The sequence below is a fragment of the Pseudophryne corroboree genome, chromosome 2 (genome assembly GCF_028390025.1).
Source record: "Pseudophryne corroboree isolate aPseCor3 chromosome 2, aPseCor3.hap2, whole genome shotgun sequence".
Taxonomy (NCBI): Eukaryota; Metazoa; Chordata; class Amphibia; order Anura; family Myobatrachidae; genus Pseudophryne; species Pseudophryne corroboree.
The window spans coordinates 282192098-282211657 of NC_086445.1; the positions used below are offsets into that span (position 1 = coordinate 282192098).

The following is a 19560-nucleotide window of genomic DNA, read 5'->3' on the forward strand; positions in this document are numbered from 1 at the left end:
AGTGGAATGGGCCTTAACTGATTTTGGCAGCGGCAATCCAGCCGCAGAATGAGCCTGCTGAATCGTGTTACAGATCCAGCGAGCAATAGTTTGCTTTGAAGCAGGCGCACCAAGCTTGTTGGAAGCATACAGGATAAACAAAGTCTGTTTTCCTGACTCTAGCCGTTCTGGCTACATAAACCTTCAAAGCCCTGACCACATCAAGCAACTCGGAATCCTCCAAGTCAGTAGTAGCCACATGCACCACAATAGGTTGGTTTATATGAAAAGATTAAACCACTTTTGGCAGGAATTGTGGACGGGTACGCAACTCTGCTCTATCCACATGGTTCAAACCAGTGGGATTTCAGGAAACTCAACACCACGTTAAGATCCCAAGGTGCCACTGGAGGCACAAAAGGGGGCTGAATATGCAGCACTCCCTTCACAAACGTCTGAACTTCAGGTAGAGAAGTCTATTACTTTTGAAAGAAAATGGATAGGGCCGAAATCTGGACCTTAATGGAACCCAATTTTAGACCCAAAGTCACTCCTGACTGTAGGAAGTGAAGGAAACGGCCCAGCTGGAATTCCTCTGTAGGGGCATTCCTGGCCCCACACCAAGCAACATATTTTCGCCATATACGGTGATAATGTTGAGCTGTCACGTCCTTCCTAGCCTTTATCAGCGTACGAATGACCTCATCCGGAATGCCTTTCTCCGCTAGGATCCGGCGTTCAACCGCCATGCCGTCAAACGCAGCCGCGGTAAGTCTTGGAACAGACGGGGCCCTTGTTGCAACAAGTCCTGTCTTAGAGGAAGAGGCCACGGGTCCTCTGTGAGCATTTCTTGCAGATCTGGATACCAAGTCCTTCGTGGCCAATCTGGAACAATGAGTATCGTTCTCACTCCTCTTTTTCTTATTATTCTCAGCACCTTGGGTATGAGAGGAAGAGGAGGAAATACATAGACCGACTGGAACACCCACGGTGTCACCAGGGCGTCTACAGCTATCGCCTGAGGGTCTCTTGACCTGGCGCAATACCTCTGTAGCTTTTTTGTTGAGGCGGGATGCCATCATATCCACCTGTGGCAGTACCCACCGACTTGCAGTCTGTGCGAAGACTTCCTGATGAAGTCCCCACTCTCCCGGGTGGAGGTCGTGTCTGCTGAGGAAGTCTGCTTCCCAGTTGTCCACTCTTGGGATGAACACTGCTGACAGTGCGCTTACGTGATTTTCCGCCCAGCGAAGAATTCTGGTGGCTTCCGCCATCGATACCCTGCTCCTTGTGCCGCCTTGTCGGTTTACATGAGCCACTGCGGTGATGGTGTCTGACTGAATCAGAACCGGTTGGTCGCGAAGCAGGGTCTCCGCTTGACGTAGGGCGTTGTATACGGCCCTTAGTTCCAGGATGTTGATGTGAAGGCAAGTCTCCTGACTTGACCACAGACCTTGGAAATTTCTTCCCTGTGTGACTGTTCCCCACCCTCGGAGGCTTGCATACGTGGTCACCAGGACCCAGTCCTGAATGCCGAATCTGCGGCCCTCGAGAAGGTGAGCACTCTGCAGCCACCACAGGAGACACACCCTGGCCCTGGGGGATAGGGTGATTAACCGATGCATCTGAAGATGTGATCCGGCCCACTTGTCCAGTAAATCCCATTGAAAGGTCCTCGCATGGAACCTGCCTAAGGGAATGGCCTCGTATGATGCCACCATCCTTCCCAGGACTCGAGTGCAGTGATGCACGGACACCTGTTTTGGTTTTAATAGGTTCCTGACCAGTGTCATGAGCTCCTTCTATCGGGAGATAAACCCTTTTCTGGTCTGTGTCTAGAATCATGCCTAGGAAAGGCAGACGAGCCGTAGGAACCAACTGCGACTTTGGAATATTTAGAATCCAGCCGTGTTGCCGTTACACTTCCGGAGAAAGTGCTACGCTGATCAGCAACTGCTCTCTTGATCCCGCTTTTATGAGGAGATTTCCGCCATTACCTTGGTAAGTATTCTCGGTGCCGTGGAGAGACCAACGGCAACGTTTGAAATTGGTAATGACAATCCTGTACCCCCAATCTGAGGTACGCCTGATGAGGTGGATAAATGGGGACATGAAGGTATGCATCCTTTGTGTCCAGAGGCACCATAAAATCCCCCCCTTCCAGGCTTGCGACGACCGCACTCAGCAATTCCATCTTGAACCTGAACCTTTTCAGGTATATGTTCAGGGATTTTAAATTCAATATGGGTCTGACCGAACCGTCCGGTTTCGGGACTACAACATGGTCGAATAATAACCCCCTCCTTGTTGAAGGAGGGGAACCTTGACCACCACCTGTTGAAGATACAATTTGTGAATTGCAGTTAACACTATTTCCCTCACGTGGGGGGAAGCCGACAGGGCCGACGGTGAGGGGGCATCTCCTCGAAGTCCAGCTTGTATCCCTGAGACACAATATCTATTGCCCAGGGATCCAACAGGGAGTGAACCCACTTGTGGCTGAAATTTCGAAGACGTGCCCCCACCGGGCCTAGCTCCGCCTGTGGAGCCCCAGCGACATGCGGTGGATTTTGTAGAGGCCGGGGAGGACTTCTGTTCCTGGGAACTAGCTGTGTTGTGCAGCTTCTTTCCTCTGCCCCTGCCTCTGGCAAGAAAGGACGCACCTTGGACTTGCTTGTTTCTTTGTGATCGAAAGGACTGCATTTAAAAATGTCGTGCTTTCCTAGGCTGTGCGGGAATATAAGGCAAAAGATCAGAATTACCAGCCCTAGCTGTGGAGACCAGGGGGTATATTTACAAAGATTCGTGTTTTGGCCGTTTTGAAGGGTGTTTGAACTCGAATGGTATCGGGTGCATTTTACTGAAACTTTTTGAATCCTGATACGATCATTCACTAAGCTGCCGAGTTTTGCACAATCGTTTTTTCCGATGTCGATGTGATTCGTAATATCAGGCAGTATTTTACGGGAGTGATGAGTAAAACACTGCCTGACAAAACACAAGGAAACCCGGCCGGATCTGTGAGATCCGTGCAGGGCTTCATTGTGTACCTTAAAAAGTTGATTAAAGTCTTAAAAAATCTGAAAAAAATTGCGTGAGATCTGTGCATGGTTATCTATGGGAAAGGGTCTGTTTAGTGTAAAAACTGGAAAAAAAATTGCGTAGGGTCCCCCCTCCTAAGCATAACCAGCCTCGGGGTCTTTGAGCCGGTCCTGGTTGAAAAAATATGGGGGGGGGAAATGACAGGGGTTCCCCCATATTTAATCAACCAGCACCGGGCTCTGCGCCTGGTCCTGGTTCCAAAAATATGGGGGACAAAAAGCGTAGGGGTCCCCCGTATTTTTTAAACCAGTACCGGGCTCCACTAGCCAGGTACATAATGCCACAGCTGGGGGACACTTTTATACTGGTACCTGCGGCCCTGGCATTACATACCCAACTAGTCACCCCTGGCCGGGGTACCCTGGAGGAGTGGGAACCCCTTAAATCAAGGGGTCCCCCCCTCCAGCCACCCAAGGGCCAGGGGTGAAGCCCGAGGCTGTCCCCCCCATCCAAGGGCGGCGGATGGGGGGCTGATAGCCTTTTGAAAAAATTTGAATATTGTTTTTAGTAGCAGTACTACAAGTCCCAGCAAGCCTCCCCGCAAGCTGGTACTTGGAGAACCACAAGTACCAGCATGCGGTGGAAAACCGGGCCCGCTGGTACCTGTAGTACTACTACTAAAAAAAATACCCCCAAAAAAACAGGACACACACACCGTGAAAGTATAATTTTATTACATACATGCACACCTCCATACATACATACTTACCTATGTTCCCACGAGGCTCGGTCTTCTTCTCCATGTAGAATCCTTGGTGAATAAAATTATACTCACATAATCCAGTGTAGAATCAGACCTTTGTATAATCCACGTACTTGGCAAAATAATAAAACGGAAACCCGACCACGCACTGAAAGGGGTCCCATGTTTACACATGGAACGCCTTTCCCCAACTGCCAGGACCCCCCCTGACTCCTGTCAAAGAGGGTCCCTTCAGCCAATCAGGGAGCGCCACGTCGTGGCACTCTCCTGATTGGCTGTGTGCTCCTGTAGTGTCTGTGAGGCAGCACACGGCACAGATACAATGTAGCACCTATGCGCTCCATTGTAGCCAATGGTGGGAACTTTGCGGTCAGCGGTGAGGTTACTTTCGGTCAACCGCTGACCGCAAAGTTCCCACCATTGGCTACAATGGAGCGCATAGGCGCTACATTGTATCTCTGCCGTGTGCAGCCTGACAGACACTACAGGAGCACACAGCCAATCAGGAGAGTGCCACGACGTGGCGCTCCCTGATTGGCTGAAGGTACCCTCTTTGACAGGAGTTAGGGGGGGTCCTTGCAGTCGGGGAAAGGGGTCCTATGTGTAAACATGGGACCCCTTTCAGTGCGTGGTCGGGTTTCCGTTTTATTATTTTGCCAAGTACGTGGATTATACAAAGGTCTGATTCTACACTGGATTATGTGAGTATAATTTTATTCACAGGTACCCCAAGGATTCTACATGGAGAAGAGGACCGAGCCTCGTGGGAACATAGGTAAGTATGTATGTATGGAGGTGTGCATGTATGTAATAAAATTATACTTTCACGGTGTGCGTGTCCTGTTTTTTTGGGGGTATTTTTTTTAGTAGTAGTACTTCAGGTACCAGCGGGCCCGGTTTTCCACCGTATGCTGGTACTTGTGGTTCTCCAAGTACCAGATTGCGGGGAGGCTTGCTGGGACTTGTAGTACTGCTACTAAAAACAATATTCACATTTTTGACACTTGGCTATCAGCCCCCCCATCTACCGCCCTTGGATGGGGGGGGGGACAGCCTCGGGCTTCACCCCTGGCCCTTGGATGGCTAGAGGGGGGGAACCCCTTGATTTAAGGGGTTCCCACTCCTCCAGGGTACCCCGGCCAGGGGTGACTAGTTGGGTATGTAATGCCAGGGCCGCAGGGACCAGTATAAAAGTGTCCCCCGGCTGTGGCATTATGTACCTGGCTAGTGGAGCCCGGTGCTGGTTTTAAAAATACGGGGACCCCTACGCTTTTTGTCCCCCGTATTTTTGGAACCAGGACCAGGCGCAGAGCCCGGTGCTGGTTGATTAAATATGGGGGAACCCCTGTCATTTTTCCCCCCATATTTTTTCAACCAGGACCGGCTCAAAGACCCCGAGGCTGGTTATGCTTAGGAGGGGGGACCCCACGCAATTTTTTTTCCAGTTTTTACACTAAACAGACCCTTTCCCATAGATAACCATGCACAGATCTCACTGATCCGTGCATGGTTATCCAAACTCGACTGGAAAAAGCAGGTCTATTTTTTTGCTGCTTTTTTTAACGAATCGGAAAAAAAAACCCGCACTTGAGCACTCAGAAACTAACACCCAAATACGAATGAATAGTGAATGCCCGTATTGTATGAAATAACACCCGTGTTTGACCGATGGTCTATTCATTCGTATTTCGGAACTTTGCAAATCAAACCATTACGAATAGTCCAAACACTGCCGAGATTGGTGCTTAGTGAATTCCCGGATTGGGACTTCGGAAAAAAAAACACAAAACGGACAAACTCGAATTCTTAGTAAATATTGGCCCAGGTCCGAGATCCCTTCTCCACATAATCCTCAGCCTTGTAAGGTAAACCTTCCATATGCCTCTTAAGTCGGCATCACCTGTCCATTGCATGTTCCACAGGACACGTCAAGCAGAAATCGACATAGCGTTGACTCTAGAACCCAGTAGACTAATGTCTCTTTGGGCATGTTATATATATATATATATATATATATATATATATATATATATATATATATCTAAGACAGCATCTTTTATATATATATCTATATATATATACATATATATATATATATATATATATATACACATACTAGGGTCTAAATCTCTGCTGATAAGGTTGTGTGTAAATGGACTTCAAAGCACTTTTACTGCATGCTATCTGCAGGATCCCTGAGGATAACTGTTAAGTCAGCGCTACCTTTTGGGCAAACGTGACACCCTAGGGGAAGATTCCCATCGTATCCTGGCCCTAGTAGGGAAAGGATACTCCCTGAGAATTCTTTGTGGGAAACTGCAGTCTCTTGTCTGGAGATTCCCGCTCTTTTTCTTCCTGAGAGGAGGGAAATTTACCTCAGCTTTCTTCCCCTTAAACATGTGTACCCTTGTGTCAGGGACAGATGATTTATCAGTGATATGCAAAACATTTTTTATTACAATAATCATATATTGAATACTTTCCTGCCATTTTGGCTGTAACTTTGCATTATCGTAGTCGACACTGGAGTCAGACTCCGTGTCGATATCAGTGTCTATTATTTTGGATAGTGAGCATTGAGAGACTCGGAAGGTCTCTGCGACATAGTGACAGACATGGGTAGATTCCCTGTCTGTTCTCTAATCTTTTGTGCAATAAATTTACCTTAGCACTTAATTTCACATATCCAAACAGGTGTCGGCGTTGTCGACGGAGACACCACTCACACACATTTGCTCCATCTCCTCCTTAGGGGAGCCTTTTACCTCAGACATGTCGACACGCACGTACCGACACACCACACACTCAGGGAATGCTCATCTGAAGACAATTCCCCCACAAGGCCCTTTGGAGAGACAGAGAGAGAGTATGCCAGCACACACCCCAGCGCTATAAACCCAGGAATAACACAGTAACTTAATGTTAACCCAGTGGCTGCTGTTTATATTGATTTTTGCGCCTAATTATGTGCCCCCCCTCTCTTTTTACCCTCTTCTACCGTGTATCTGCAGGGGACAGCATGGGGAGCTTCCTCTCAGCGGAGCTGTGGGGAAAAAATGGCGCAGGTGAGTGCTGAGGAAGAAGCCCCGCCCCCTCGACGGCGGGCTTCTGTCCCGCTTAAATATACATTTTCTTGGCGGGGGCTCATACATATATACAGTGCCCAACTGTATATATGAGTACTTTTGCCGACAGAGGTCCATATGCTGCCCAGGGCGCCCCCCCCTGCGCCCTGCACCCTTACAGTGACCGGAGTATGTGAGGTGTGTTTGGAGCAATGGCGCACAGCTGCAGTGCTGTGCGTTACCTCATGTGAAGAACGGAGTCTTCTGCCGCCGATTTCGAAGTCTTCTTGCTTCTCATACTCACCCGGCTTCAGTCTTCCGGCTCTGCAAGGGGGGGCGGCGGCGCGGCTCTGGGATCGGACGACGAGGGTGAGATCCTGTGTACGATCCCTCTGGAGCTAATGGTGTCCAGTAGCCTTAGAAGCAGGACCTAGCTTCAGAGAGTAGGGCTGCTTCTCTCCCCTCTGTCCCACGATGCAGGGAGTCTGTTGCCAGCAGAGCTCCCTGAAAATAAAAAACCTAACAAAATACTTTCTCACAGCAAGCTCAGGAGAGCTCACTGAACAGCACCCAGCTCGTCCGGGCACGGTCTCAAACTGAGGTCTGGAGGAGGGACATAGAGGGAGGAGCCAGAGCACACCAGAATCTAAATTCTTTCTTAAAGTGCCTATGTCTCCTGCGGAGCCCGTCTATTCAACATGGTCCTTACAGAGTCCCCAGCATCCACTAGGACGTTAGAGAAAATCGCTTGCTAGCGATCAGGTCTGAATTAGGCCCAATGTACCTTGTGTACCAAGGAGAAACGAGTATCCGTTTTCCAAATTTAGAACCCCGTAAGGTACAATGCAAGGGCAATCACCCCCTTCCTTATCATGAAAACGTTTAATACTGCATACTTTCCAACATGACTTTCTCCAGGAGTGACAAAATGCTCTGTGTCTGGACTTTTCTCTTAATTTAGGATTGCCAGCACTTGATTTGAACAGGCTAATGAAAGGTGTTTCAGCACAGGTGATGGTAATCATAAATTAAGAGGAAATTCCAGGAGCAGAGCATTCTGTCCCTCCTGGAGAGAGTCATGTTGGGAGCTATGATACTGTATCTAGGATTGAATACAAAATATTTTCCATATTAAACAGTACATAATATCTTATAGAATGTTATTTTGATCTCACAAGTGCGTCCAGACTAAAAGGGGGTACACGCAGAGAGATCCGTGACTAGATTGCTTAGAAATTAAGCACGGATCTCTCTGTGTGTATGCCAAACAACAAAAGCGATGCACGTCGCTATCGCCGGTACTAGATTGGCCTGTATGCAGGCTAAATCTAGTTAGATCGCTCATTTCACCCAGCCCCCCCCGCTCAGCACACATTGCGCTGTATGCTGAGCGGGGAAGAGATGTGTGCTGAGAGTTATGTGCTAGGTCGCTCAGCACCCATCTCTGGGAGAAATCTCCCCGTGTGTACGGCCCTTAAGGGTCAAATGTAGTGGGTTACGGATTTATGAAATTGCAGAGATTACGGTCAGATTTAGGAAAGCAATGGTTACAATCTGCTTTTGTTTTAGTAAACATTGCCAGTTTAAATCTGACTGCTAAATCACCGAAACTGCAACACTTTCGAAAGCCTGCGCTACCTATTACATTTGGCACTTAATGGGAAAATCAATTACTGCGGGTGAAAACAGGAGGGCTTCAATGCCCGAGGCTATTAAAATTCCCCCAATAGCCTTGTTAAACCAGCGATAATGCACGTAATCTGTGATTTGTGCTTTCATATGGCCGCAGCACCAGTTAACCCCTAAATTATCTGGGATTTTTCTCATTTGACCAGCTGAGGCAGGTGAAAAAGAAAATAAGAATTTACTTACCGATAATTCTATTTCTCGTAGTCCGTAGTGGATGCTGGGGACTCCGTCAGGACCATGGGGAATAGCGGCTCCGCAGGAGACAGGGCACAAAAATAAAGCTTTAGGATTAGGTGGTGTGTACTGGCTCCTCCCCCTATGACCCTCCTCCAAGCCTCAGTTAGGATACTGTGCCCGGACGAGCGTACACAATAAGGAAGGATATTGAATCCCGGGTAAGACTCATACCAGCCACACCAATCACACCGTATAACTTGTGATCTGAACCCAGTTAACAGTATGACAACGTAGGAGCCTCTGAACAGACGGCTCACAACAATAACAACCCGAATTTGTTTGTAACAATAACTATGTACAAGTATTGCAGACAATCCGCACTTGGGATGGGCGCCCAGCATCCACTACGGACTACGAGAAATAGAATTATCGGTAAGTAAATTCTTATTTTCTCTAACGTCCTAAGTGGATGCTGGGGACTCCGTCAGGACCATGGGGATTATACCAAAGCTCCCAAACGGGCGGGAGAGTGCGGGTGACTCTGCAGCACCGAATGAGAGAACTCAAGGTCCTCCTCAGCCAGGGTATCAAATTTGCAGAATTTTGCAAATGTGTTTGCCCCTGACCAAGTAGCAGCTCGGCAGAGTTGTAATGCCGAGACCCCCCGGGCAGCCGCCCAGGATGAGCCCACTTTCCTTGTGGAATGGGCCTTGACAGATTTAGGTTGTGGCAAGCCTGCCACAGAATGTGCAAGTTGAATTGTGCTACAAATCCAACGAGCAATCGTCTGCTTAGAAGCAGGAGTACCCATCTTGTTGGGTGCATACAATATAAACAGTGAGTCAGACTTTCTGACTCCCGCCGTTCTTGAAATATATATTTTCAATGCCCGGACCACGTCCAACAACTTGGAATCCTCCAAATCGTTAGTAGCCGCAGGCACCACAATAGGCTGGTTCAGGTGAAATGCTGACACCACCTTAGGCAGAAAATGAGGACGTGTCCGCAGTTCTGCCCTGTCCGTATGGAAAATCAGATATGGGCTCTTATATGATAAAGCCGCCAATTCTGATACTCTCCTGGCTGAAGCCAGGGCCAGTAGCATGGTTACTTTCCATGTAAGATACTTCAACTCCACCGATTTGAGCGGCTCAAACCAATGGGATTTGAGAAAATCCAAGACTACATTAAGATCCCACGGTGCCACTGGGGGCACAACCGGGGGCTGTATATGTAGTACTCCTTTTACAAAAGTCTGGACTTCAGGAACTGAAGCCAATTCTTTCTGGAAGAAAATCGACAGGGCCGAAATTTGAACCTTAATGGACCCCAATTTGAGGCCCATAGACAATCCTGTTTGCAGGAAATGTAGGAATCGACCCAGTTGAAATTCCTCCGTGGGGGCCTTCCTGGCCTCACACCACGCAACATATTTTCTCCAAATGCGGTGATAATGTTGTGCAGTCACCTCCTTCCTGGCTTTTACCAGTGTAGGAATGACCTCTTCCGGAATGCCTTTTTCCCTTAGAATTCGGCGTTCAACCGCCATGCCGTCAAACGCAGCCGCGGTAAGTCTTGGAATAGACACGGTCCCTGCTGAAGCAGGTCCCGTCTTAGAGGTAGAGGCCACGGATCCTCCGTGAGCATCTCTTGAAGTTCCGGGTACCAAGTTCTTCTTGGCCAATCCGGAGCCACTAGTATCGTTTTTACTCCCTTTTGCCGTATAATTCTCAGTACCTTTGGTATGAGAGGCAGAGGAGGGAACACATACACTGACTGGAACACCCACGGTGTTACCAGAGCGTCCACAGCTATTGCCTGAGGGTCTCTTGACCTGGCGCAATACCTGTCCAGTTTTTTGTTGAGGCGGGACGCCATCATATCCACCATTGGTTTTTCCCAACGGTTCACAATCATGTGGAAGACTTCTGGATGAAGTCCCCACTCTCCCGGGTGTAGATCGTGTCTGCTGAGGAAGTCTGCTTCCCAGTTGTCCACTCCCGGAATGAATACTGCTGACAGTGCTATCACATGATCTTCCGCCCAGCGAAGAATCCTTGCAGCTTCTGCCATTGCTGTCCTGCTTCTTGTGCCGCCCTGTCTGTTTACGTGGGCGACTGCCGTGATGTTGTCCGACTGGATCAACACCGGCTGACCCTGAAGCAGGGGTTTTGCCAGACTTAGAGCATTGTAAATCGCTCTTAGCTCCAGTATATTTATGTGAAGAGACATCTCCAGGCTTGACCATACTCCCTGGAAGTTTCTTCCCTGTGTGACCGCTCCCCAGCCTCTCAGACTGGCATCCGTGGTCACCAGGACCCAGTCCTGTATGCCGAATCTGCGGCCCTCTAACAGATGAGCACTCTGCAACCACCACAGAAGAGACACCCTTGTCCGTGGCGATAAGGTTATCCGCTGATGCATCTGCAGATGCGATCCGGACCATTTGTCCAGCGGATCCCACTGAAAAGTTTGTGCGTGGAATCTGCCGAATGGAATCGCTTCGTAAGAAGCCACCATCTTTCCCAGGACTCTTGTGCATTGATGCACAGACACTTTCCCTGGTTTTAGGAGGTTCCTGACAAGTTCGGATAACTCCCTGGCTTTCTCCTCCGGAAGAAACACCTTTTTCTGAACCGTGTCCAGAATCATTCCCAGGAACAGCAGACGTGTCGTCGGGGTCAACTGAGATTTTGGAAAATTCAGAATCCACCCGTGTTGTTGCAGCACTAGTTGGGTTAGTGCTACTCCGTCCTCCAGCTGTTCTCTGGACCTTGCCCTTATCAGGAGATCGTCCAAGTAAGGGATAATTAATACGCCTCTTCTTCGCAGAAGAATCATCATTTCGGCCATTACCTTGGTAAAGACCCGAGGTGCCGTGGACAATCCAAAAGGCAGCGTCTGAAACTGATAATGACAGTTTTGCACCACGAACCTGAGGTACCCTTGATGTGAAGGGCAAATTGGGACATGTAGGTAAGCATCCTTTATGTCCAGGGACACCATAAAGTCCCCTTCTTCCAGATTCGCTATCACTGCTCTGAGTGACTCCATCTTGAACTTGAATTTTTGTATGTATAGGTTCAAAGATTTCAGATTTAGAATAGGTCTTACCGAGCCGTCCGGCTTCGGTACCACAAATAGCGTGGAGTAATACCCCTTTCCCTGTTGTAGGAGGGGTACCTTGACTATCACCTGCTGAGAAAACAGCTTGTGAATGGCTTCCAATACCGTCGCCCTGTCTGAGGGAGACGTTGGCAAAGCAGACTTTAGGAACCGGCGAGGGGGAGACTTCTTGAATTCCAACCTGTAACCCTGAGATACTACCTGCAGAATCCAGGGGTCCACCTGTGAGCAAGCACACTGTGCGCTGAAATTCTTGAGTCGACCCCCCACCGCTCCTGAGTCCGCTTGTAAGGCCCCAGCGTCATGCTGAGGGCTTTGCAGAACCCTGGGAGGGCTTCTGTTCCTGGGCAGGGGCTGCTTGCTGCCCTCTCTTACCCCTTCCTCTGCCCCGAGGCAGATATGACTGTCCTTTTGTCCGCTTGTTCTTATAGGACCGAAAGGACTGCGGCTGAAAAGACGGTGTCTTTTTCTGTTGGGAGGGGGTCTGAGGTAAAAAGGTGGATTTTCCGGCAGTTGCCGTGGCCACCAGATCCGATAGACCGACGCCAAATAATTCCTCCCCTTTATACGGCAATACTTCCATATGTCGTTTGGAATCCGCATCACCTGACCACTGTCGCGTCCATAAACTCCTTCTGGCAGATATGGACATCGCATTTACTCTCGATGCCAGAGTGCAAATATCTCTCTGAGCATCTCGCATATAAAGGAAAGCATCCTTTAATTGCTCTATAGTCAATAAAATACTGTCCCTATCCAGGGTATCAATATTTTCAGTCAGGGAATCCAACCAGACGACCCCAGCACTGCACATCCAGGCTGAGGCGATGGCTGGTCGCAGTATAACACCAGTATGTGTGTATATACTTTTTAGGGTAGTTTCCATTCTCCTATCAGCTGGATCCCTGAGGGCGGCCGTATCAGGAGACGGTAACGCCACTTATTTTGATAAGCGTGTGAGCGCCTTATCCACCCTAGGGGGTGTTTCCCAGCGCGCCCTAACCTCTGGCGGGAAAGGGTATAATGCTAATAACTTTTTTGAAATTAGCATTTTTCTATCTGGGTTAACCCACGCTTCATCACATACATCATTTAATTCCTCTGATTCTGGAAAAACTACAGGTAGTTTTTTCACCCCCCACATAATACCCCTTTTTGTGGTACTTGCAGTATCAGAGATATGCAAAGCCTCCTTCATTGCCGTGATCATATAACATGTGGCCCTACTTGAAAATACGTTTGTTTCATCACCGTCGACACTAGATTCAGTGTCTGTGTCTGGGTCTGTGTCGACCGACTGAGGTAAAGGGCGCTTTACAGCCCCTGACGGTGTCTGAGACGCCTGGGTAGGTACTAACTGGTTTGCCGGCCGTCTCATGTCGTCAACTGATTTTTGTAATGTGCTGACATTATCACGTAATTCCATAAACAAAGCCATCCATTCCGGTGTCGACTCCCTGGGGGGTGACATCACCATTATCGGCAATTGCTCTGCCTCCACACCAACATCGTCCTCATACATGTCGACACACACGTACCGACACACAGGGAATGCTCTTATCGAAGACAGGACCCCACTAGCCCTTTGGGGAGACAGAGGGAGAGTTTGCCAGCACACACCCAAGCGCTATAATATATATGGGAACAACCTTATATAAGTGTTCTTTATAGCAGCTTAAATATATCAAAATATCGCCAAAAAAATGCCCCCCCTCTCTGTTTTACCCTGTTTCTGTAGTGCAGTGCAGGGGAGAGTCCTGGGAGCCTTCCTCACAGCGGAGCTGAGCAGGAAAATGGCGCTGTGTGCTGAGGAGAATAAGCTCCGCCCCCTATTTCGGCGGGCTTTTCTCCCGTAGTTTTAGATAACTGGCATGGGTTAAATACATACATATAGCCTCAATGGCTATATGTGATGTATTCTTTTGCCATAAAGGTATTAAATATTGCTGCCCAGGGCGCCCCCAGCAGCGCCCTGCACCCTCCGTGACCGCTTGGTGTGCAGTGTGTGACAACAATGGCGCACAGCTGCAGTGCTGTGCGCTACCTTCATGAAGACTGAAGAGCCTTCTGCCGCCTGTTTCCGGACCTTCAATCTTCAGCATCTGTAAGGGGGGTCGGCGGCGCGGCTCCGGGACGAACCCCAGGGTGAGACCTGTGTTCCGACTCCCTCTGGAGCTAATGGTGTCCAGTAGCCTAAGAATCCAATCCATCCTGCACGCAGGTGAGTTGAAATTCTCTCCCCTAAGTCCCTCGATGCAGTGAGCCTGTTGCCAGCAGGACTCACTGAAAATAAAAAACCTAAAAACTTTTTCTAAGCAGCTCTTTAGGAGAGCCACCTAGATTGCACCCTGCTCAGACGGGTACAAAAACCTAACTGAGGCTTGGAGGAGGGTCATAGGGGGAGGAGCCAGTACACACCACCTAATCCTAAAGCTTTATTTTTGTGCCCTGTCTCCTGCGGAGCCGCTATTCCCCATGGTCCTGACGGAGTCCCCAGCATCCACTTAGGACGTTAGAGAAATCCCCAATAACTGGATAGTAATCTACCAAGGCTGACTGAATTTCCCCCCCTACAGTAAGTATTAGCGTTTAGCTTGCAGAGGACAGGATTTGATGTAGGAAGATGTTGCAGCATAGTGTAATGGTCTGAAGCACTGTATTGCAGACTCCTGCAAAATTATAATTTTGAATTGGTGGTCATTTACACAAGAGTTAAGCATCTTACCTATCCAGCATTTTAGTGCTTGCTCGTTCTAACTTTTCCAAAATCTGAGGCAGCTGTGTATCGTCGTCACAAGAGCCACCCCAACCAAGTACCCGTGCCAGGTCATTTCCCGTACCCAGGGGGAGCACTCCTAGTTGACACTATGGATACAAATATAAATGACGACGCATTAGTATGCTAGACTAGACATCTGCAGTAAAGTGGAGAAAGGCATTGAGAAGGCCAGATTCATTATGAAGCAGTGGCATAAGGCAGTCTCACTTATACTAATAACATCAGATATGTAACATAGTTTCTAAGGTTGAAAAAAGACAATTAGTCCATCGAGTTTAACTTGTTAGTGATCTCGTACACTGTAAAAATTTTAAGGCTTATTTAACTGTGACTTTATGTCAATTCCTTCAAGTAAATTTTATAAGCAGCTTTCTCAAAAATATTTGTCCAGATGACATTGTGTGCCACCAGTGTGCCATTGTAAGAAACTACAAGTTCTATAATTTATAACACAAACAGCTAACTTGTATGAGGTTAGTGCAGAAATGTGCATAGCTCTTTCATAAGCACAGTTACAGTACAAAGGCCAAGTTTTGAAGATACACAAAATTGATTTCAACAAAAATATTAATGTGATCAGAACGTGACGGAGTAATCAATAACCTAATTCCAGCACTATACAAATACTTGGAAAATAAATGGAATCTCTGTGCTGCTTATGGATATAGGGGGTAAATCCAAGTTGATCGCAGCAGGATTTTTGTTAGCAATTGGGCAAAACCATGTGCACTACAGGGGGGGGCAGATATAACATGTGCAAAGAGAGTTAGATTTGGGTGGGGTGTGTTCAATTTGCAATCTAATTTGCAGTGTAAAAATAAAGCAGCCAATATTTACCCTGCACAGAAATAAAATAACCCACCCAAATCTAACTCTTTCTGCACATGTTAAATCTGCCTCCCCTGCAGTGCACATGGTTTTGCCCAATTGCTATCAAAAATCCTGCTGCGATCAACTTGGAATTACCCCCATAGTGTCATGAGCATGCTAAATATTTGGGATGTACAGCAACATTATAAGAGATGATACAGTTACAGCACATCTTGAGACCGTTCACAACGGTACACAGCAATCTAAATGGAAAGGAGTTCTATATATACTGACCTGTTTATGCAAGCTAAGCTTATCTATCTCAGACAAAACCCAACCAACACTTCCATCGCCTCCACAAACAAGAATTCGAAAATTATCAAATTTCTGAAATAATCGTAAACTAAAACAAAAACAGAAAATAAACTGTAAACAGTCACATAAAAAATCAGGGAAATATAGCAATTCAACATGTAGTGTAATAGGATATAACAGTATATAATTGTTAATTGTACTTTACAGGATATTAATATACAGTGGGTGGAATTCAAATGTTTGAAAAGTTGGTTGGGTGTCTGTTTTTCCCTATCTAATAGACAGGAACAAACAGACTCCCAACTGACTTTTCAAACATTTGAATCTCCCCCATTATGTCCATTTTTTCCTAATGATAATATCACATTGAATTATTTAAACTGAGAAACTATAAATACAATATTGATATAGCAGTATTTACATCAATAGCAAAATAAACCTGTACATACCCTAATGAAGATCCAATAGTTAATATACATTATTACAATTCACTCTTTATTTGGTCTTGTGTATGTCTATGTAACTTATCCACAACGTAGGTTAGGCTGGGTAAACAGTAGAGGATAGGGTGTAACCAACAAAATCGTTTGCAGCGGGTACCGGCTGACTGGCAGCATCTGCAACTGCATACACACTTGCTGATACCGTGAACGATAGGGTGGGGGATATTACTTCAGCATGTCACTTTTGACAGTGTTGTAAACAGGTCTCTCCACTGTTACGAGTTAGCCTAAAGTGTTAGCCATGTAAACGGATGGAACAGAGTAAGCCATGTCACCTATGGGGAGATAATGCTGCTGTCTAGGCTTCTTTATACACACAGTGCACTTACATTCAATGAAAAATAATAACTATAACTCTCCCTGAACTAGCAAGAGGTTATAATTCAGGCTGCCGGTGTTACAGGATGCTCTGACCCCTGCTTTCATTATTCTCCAGACTATTGTGGCAGGAGAATATTGATTACAAGCAGATCTGCAGTCAGGGGTAGAAGATTTGATGACTTTTATGTCTGTCTAGCAAGCTGTGCCAAGCCTCATGTGGGCAAGTATTTTTGTGGAAGTAATGTGTGTTTTTGTTTTACACAATGCACTATAAACTGAGGAGGTCATCTTATAAGAAAAGCAGTAAAACAGCAAATACCAATCCGGATACATACAAATATGCAGATAGCGCTGTTACAGGTGAAACTCAGAAAATTAGAATATCGTGTCAAAGTTAATTTATTTCAGTAATTCAACTTAAAAGGTGAAACTAATATATTCTATAGACTCATTACATGCACAGTGAGATATTTCAAGCCTTTATTTGTTATAATTTTGATGATTGTGTCTTACAGTTTAAGAAAGCCCCAAATCTAAAATCTCAGAAAATTAGAATATTACATAAAATCAATAAAAAAAGGATTTTAAATACAGAAATGTTGGCCCTGTGAAAAGTATAATCATGCATATGTACTCAGTACTTGGTTTGGGCCCCTTTTGCATGAATTACTGCCTCAATGCGGCGTGGCATGGATTCTATAAGCCTATGGCACTGATGAGGTGTTATGGAAGACCAGGATGCTTCAATAGTGGCCTCCAGCTCTTCTGCATTGTTCGGTCTCATGTCTCATCTTTCTCTTGGCAATGCCCCATAGGATTTTCTATGGGGTTCAGGTCAGGCGAGTTTGCTGGCCAATCCAGCACAGTAATCCCACGGGCACTGAACCAGGTTTTGGTACTTTTGGCAGTGTGGGCAGGTGCCAAGTCCTGCTGGAAAATTAAGTCAGCATCTCCATAAAGCTTGTCTGCTGAAGGAAGCATGAAGTGTTCTAAAATGTCCTGGTAGTTGGCTGCATTGACACTGGACTTAATAAAGCACAGTGGACCAACACCAGCAGATGACATGGCTACCCAAATCAACACAGACTGTGGAAACTTCCCACTGGACTTCAAGCATCTTGGATTGTGTGCCTCTCCATTCTTCCTCCATACTCTGCACTCACCACAAAGACGACTTTGGACCACTGAGCAACAGACCAGTTTTGTTTTTTTTAGCCCAGGTAAGAAGCTTCTGACGTTGTTTTGGAGTGGCTTGACAAGAGGAATACGAAATTTGAAGCCTATGTCCAGGATACATCTGTGTGTGGTGGCTCTTGCACTAACTTCAGCCTCAGTCCACTCCTTGTGAAGCTCCCCCACACTTTTGCATGGCCTTTTCCTGACAATCCTCTCAAGGCTGCGGTCATCCCTGCTGCTTGTGCACCTTTTTCTTTCACACGTTTCCCTTCCACTTAAGTTTCTATTAATGTGCTTTGATACAACACTTTGAGAACATCCAACTCATTCTGCAATTTCCTTTTGAGGCTTTCCCTCCTTGATGGTTTTCTGCACAACTGTCAGGTCAGCAGTCTTCCCCATGATTGTGAACTGTACTGAACCAGACTGAGAACAGTTGAAGGCTAACAATATTGAACCTTTTCACAATACTCAAATTTTCTGAGATTTTGGGCTTTCTTAAGCTGTAAGCTACAATCATCAAAATTATAGCAAATAAAGACTTGAAATATCTCACTTTGCATGTAATGAGTCTATATAATATATTAGTTTCACCTTTTAAGTTGAATTACTGAAATAAATGAACTTTTGCACGATATTGTATTTTTCGGAGTTTCACCTGTATACCCTATAGTACTGTACTTCCCATTTCTATACCGTCACAGAATATATGTTTCACTATACAGTATATACACTGTACAAATTAATAAATGTTTTCTCAGGACATATATACACATGGCTTTTTTATATACATCCATTGGCAGGTTTACACTTACAAAGTTATTGGGAAAGCAATAGCTGTATGTTTAGTTTTTATTATTTCGTTTTTTAACTGGAGGGAGACCTTTAAGTAACCAGATTCCAGTAAATCTTCTCCAGATTTATCAATAAAATGGAGACAATGTAAACTTGATACAATAGTAAAGACATCCATGTGAAGCAAAGATCAAATCCATGTAAGCATAAATCTGATAGTAATGCCTTGCATGGGATAGCTTATTCAGCTCTTCCTAGAAGGGATCTAGACTTGCCAACTTGGAGGAAAGCCCTAGTAACAGCTTTAGCATTTTATATTTAAGATAATATCAAAGTAGTAAGTATGAAAGTTCTTACCCTAAATGAGGACCTCCATTCATCAAGTCAAACACCTGAGCAGGGTTCAGCAACTGTTTGAAACGCCGAAGGAATTTAACACCCTGATTGTCTCCACTTTTTGAATTTACAAAGACAAGTAGCGGACTGGCACACGAGGGAGGGCATGTGGCTTTCCAGAACCCTGGCAAAGTAATAAGAAATACATAATTGATCACATTTTCCTTATATATTGCATGTACACTGACCTCTCTGCTGCTATAGAATAAACCATTTTCTTAAGTCTTGGAATAACGGTCATGAGTAAAGGGACCTACACACTTTAAGATTATCTGTCCAATCTGGCTGGTTGGAACGAAAACTTGGTAATTGATGTGAGCAACTGACCGTCGACCATTTGCTCCCACACACTGGAAAACAGACAAAAAAGGTAATTCAGTTTGATTTAACCAATTTGTCCGAATGGCCATTTTTGTCTGTTGCGTCCTCTTTTGGACGTTTGGGAGCAAATGGTCAATTGTCATTTGCTTCATAAACGCCGTCCCTCCTGTTTTTTGTCTGAGACCCCAACAAATTACTTTACAGCTCCAGGATCTCTCAGCCCCCATGACAATCCAGAATTAACAGGAGAGGCGTCACAACATTACAACGCGTGACATCATGTTAAAGGTCGGTAGGTGTGAG

At 46.3% G+C, this 19560-nt stretch overlaps 1 protein-coding gene across 7 annotated transcripts in view; it reads right to left on the reverse strand.

Annotated features, from left to right (window-relative positions):
• The window catches only part of DGKH (diacylglycerol kinase eta), a 642901-nt gene that overhangs the window by 234832 nt on the left and 388509 nt on the right, over window positions 1-19560 (reverse strand). For all 7 annotated transcript variants that reach the window (XM_063952870.1, XM_063952869.1, XM_063952867.1 and 4 more), the window contains 3 exons: window positions 18898-19060; window positions 15725-15833; window positions 14567-14706 (listed from right to left, as the gene is read on the reverse strand). In XM_063952870.1, the coding sequence (XP_063808940.1) occupies window positions 14567-14706; window positions 15725-15833; window positions 18898-19060 (412 nt within the window). The remainder of the gene's footprint in view (window positions 1-14566; window positions 14707-15724; window positions 15834-18897; window positions 19061-19560) is intronic.